At 34.9% G+C, this 4,055-nt stretch overlaps 1 protein-coding gene across 1 annotated transcript; it reads right to left on the bottom strand.

Annotated features, from left to right (window-relative positions):
- Window positions 1–284: 284 nt before the first annotated feature.
- Window positions 285–1,220, bottom strand: LOC102998361 (olfactory receptor 2A2-like). The gene has a single exon (XM_057550314.1). The coding sequence runs from the start codon at window positions 1,218–1,220 to the stop codon at window positions 285–287; it is 936 nt and encodes a 311-aa protein (XP_057406297.1).
- Window positions 1,221–4,055: the final 2,835 nt, after the last annotated feature.

Consider the following 4,055-nt stretch of genomic DNA (forward strand, 5'->3'; position numbering starts at 1 on the left):
TCCTGAACACTTACTGTATCTCTTCTTGGCTTTGTGCTTCTCTGGAGTGCTGCAACCTATGATCTGACTTCTGGTGTTTTCACAAAGGAAATTTGCTCTATATTCTTGTCTCCATGGAGGAACGAGGGCTTAGGGATTCCTCTTCTTCCATCTTGCGGATGTTACTCTTGAGTAACGCTCATCATTAAATCATGCATCTTCCTGGGGAATTTTCTTGAGTTTTTTGCACCAGCAATCTTATCTCTTAAAGGGAAAAAGTCCACTGAACCAAGTCGTACCCTCCTTCACGTTGTCCTCCTCTTTTTCTGCAATACTCTGTAGAAGGCAGCCTTCACTTGAGCATTCCTTAGACTGTAGACGAGGGGGTTCAGCAATGGGTTGAAGAGAGTGTAAAACGGGAAAAGGATTTTCAGCTGCTCCTCTCGTTGACTATTGTCAGGGACCATGTAAACGATCATGGCAATGCCAAAGTAGAACCCAACCACACAGAGGTGGGAGGAGCAGGTGGAAAAGGCTTTCTTGTGGCCTTCTTTTGACTGGATCTTCAGGATGGCCCAGAGGATGCTCACATAGGAAACCAGCATCAGGGAAAGGGGTCCAACTAAGATAAACACACCATCAGCAAAGAGGAACATTTCATTGATCCCAGTATCACTGCAGGCTAATCTGAGGACAGAGCGAATATCACAGAGGAAGTGGTTCACCTCCTGGGGCCCACAAAAGGGTAATCTTAACAGGAGAATTACTTGTACTAGGGCCAGTGAAAATCCACATGCCCAGGAAGTGATGGCCAGGACCACACATGATCTCCCGTTCATGATGACAGTGTACTGAAGGGGACGGCAGATCGCCACATACCTGTCATAGGACACCACCAACAAAATCAGGCACTCTATAGAACCAAAAGTCAAATTGAAGAGCATCTGCATAGTGCATGAGATAAAGGAGATAGTTTTTTTATGTTTCACTAGGTTTTCCAGCAAATTGGGTAAATTGCTGGAAGGAAAGGATATGTCAATAATGGCCAGATGAGAAAGGAAGTAGTACATGGGGGAGTGCAGTCTGGGGTCTAGGCAAATGAGTCCCAAGATCATGCCATTTGCCAGCAGGTTGATGGTATATAACAGGGAGAAGATACCAAAGAGGAGAAATTCCATCTCTTCACTGAGGGGGAATCCCACCAGGATGAATTCTGTAACCCATGATTGGTTGCCTTCCATTCCTAATGACAGTCTGTAAAGGACTGAAGTGTGATGGAAAGGTCAGATCTGGATAGCAATGAAAACCAGAGTTACTTATCTGAAGTGAATTCAGAGGAAGCTTGTGTGCTTGTCCCTACTTCACTTAGTTTTTATTCTCCAAAGTTTCTTTACCTTTTGTTTTCTTACTTTTTATTGTGAAGTAATTCAAATTTTAGATAACTATCAGGAATTATAAACAATACTAGTATATAGATTTTACCATACTGGTTTTTTTTCATGTTTTCCTTATCATTTATTTTCTCTGTATGCATGTAGTATCAATTTTCTATAGACCACATAATACTAAAGTGAAACCTTATGCACATACTGATACTTTATTCCTAAACTCTTGATTTTTTTCAATAACATGAATATTCACTAATCTATTCTCAGTATAATTACCAAAATCAGCAGATGTAACATTAACATGATTCACTATTCTAAATACAGCATATTCTGCTCATGTAGTCTAAGATTCAAATCCAGTATCACATATACTACTCACCTCCTCTAATCTTAAATAGTTAGCCTTTATTTCCTTGACACTGATATTTTTAAAGAGTATGAGCTCTTGTTTTGTATAATGTCTCTTAACTGATATTTGCCATTGATCATCCATGTTTTAGTTCAGATTAAAATTTTTGTCAGGAAAAAATAAATGTGTCCTTCTTAATGTCTTCCATTAATACATAGATAATGTTAATTCGCCCCAGTATTGGTGATGTTCATGTGGATCATTGGTTAAGGTGGTGTTTCCAAGTTATTTTCCTTATAAAGTTATTAATCCATAATTTTTAAGTGTATACTTTCTTCCTTCTGGCTTAACAAATTATCTTATACTCATCTTGCAGATTTCTCACTTCGGCTTGGAATCAGTTATTTCACTAAAAATGTCTCCTTTTATTGAAGATACAAATTTTCAAAGCACTATTTGTTATTATTGGGTGTTAAATAATTTTTTATCATGATTGTTGGCAAATTTCTGATATCCACATTTACTAGGGAAACATATAATTTGGGACAGTTTATAAATTGTTAAGGGATAATGGATTCTTACCTTTACTTATTTAATCCTAATACATCTTTACTGAATTCTTTTGGAGAACTAAATCAATTTTACTAAATTAACATTACTATTAAAGAAAATGATTTCTGTATCACACAGTACTTTTTTGGCAAAAGTAGACTTAGAATCCCAAAATCTTATTAATTATCTTGTTTACATTTTTTTGTTTCTCTTTGTATTTAGAAAATTATAGGCTCTCAGAAATTGTAGGCTTACAGATTAAAGTTTCAATAGTCTGGTTCAGTGTATGAATAAAGTGGCATCTACCTCATGAGATTTTGACATCAAGTTTTCTTAAGTATCTTAGAAAAACGTGAAATTTGATAAAATGGTAAGAGATAATACTCATGTGAAACATACAGCAAAGGTGATCATTGTTAATAATTTGTATATATATTTTTCCATTATTCACTGTACATATATTTTAATATATAATTAAAATTATATGAACTGTATTGTTTATCTTTTTCTTTCATTTAGCATAATAGCATGTACCTCTTCCATGTCAAATTTCTTTTCAACATTCTTTAAACATATACACACTATTTTGTTGCATATGAATATTTTATGTAACATATTGCCTTCTAACTAGGTTGTGTGCAATATAATGCCACAGTGATTATATTTTATACATATATTTTTGTGTATATTTTATTATTTTCTTATACTAAATTTCAGGACATGGAAGCTCTCAGTCAAATCTATCTACCTATCTATTTTTATCTACCTACCTGCCTACCTACCTACCTTCTGTCTACCTATCTATTGTAAGATAGCCTTAATAAAATTTCTCCTTCCAATAATGTCAATAAAATAATAGCAGCTCAGGAAACAGAGGTCTGAGTGACCAATATATGCGATTCTCTACCCAGGCAGTCCCATAACTGAGCTAGGGAGCTTTAAGTTATTTCTTCAACTCTAGTCAGTGGAATTGGCACTCATTCTATCCTCTTTTGTGGTAGGACAAATATTTCTATCAACACAGTAATCCCGAGTCTAATAATTTCCATATTAGATGACATCCTGGGAAAGTTTCAGTAAGAAATAACTATATTGTAAAACTTACCTCTTCAGCAAGGGAAGGAGTTTACTATAACTTACTAGAATTCCATTATCCAGTATCAGAGGTTACCCTATCAATATCGTTATCTGTTAGGTAACGTAAGGTCCTTTTGTTCTTTTGACCATATCAGAGCCATCTCCAGAGGAAATGCCTGCATATGATGTCTCTCACACCTATGGATTCCTCTCAAACAATAGAGTTGGGCAAATGTGAAGAACCACCACTTAACCACATTGGGAAATGATGATGAGAAAACTGCTGAGAGAGAGAGAACCCCTGCCACAGCTCAGCAGGCAGAAGCTCCAGGAGCTGGGGTGGGGTAGTCATTACTATAATGCTTTTAGTAATTATAGTAATATTTATATATATTATATATAAATAGTAATATATACAATGACTATATATTATCACAGTAATATAGTCATTATATATATTTATATCCATATACACACACATAAATATATATGTAATTCTGATGCATGCAAAACTCATAAAATATACCCTTAAGAGATATTCTGAAAAAAATTCTTTTTCAGTCAATTGTATATTACAGATATATGTATGAATTGTGATAACAGGACTATCATGCAGCATTAAACTCATTTTATTGAGGAAGAACAGTCAAAATTGCAGGAATGATGATGGCTAAACAGAATGTAAATAGCACAAATCTTGATAATGTTAA

The sequence above is a fragment of the Balaenoptera acutorostrata genome, chromosome 7, assembly GCF_949987535.1.
Source record: "Balaenoptera acutorostrata chromosome 7, mBalAcu1.1, whole genome shotgun sequence".
In the NCBI taxonomy this organism is placed as follows: Eukaryota; Metazoa; Chordata; class Mammalia; order Artiodactyla; family Balaenopteridae; genus Balaenoptera; species Balaenoptera acutorostrata.

Bases quoted from the DNA above. Each gene is read 5' to 3' on its own strand.
- LOC102998361 (XM_057550314.1), bottom strand. From the start codon at position 1,220: ATGGAAGGCAACCAATCATGGGTTACAGAATTCATCCTGGTGGGATTC.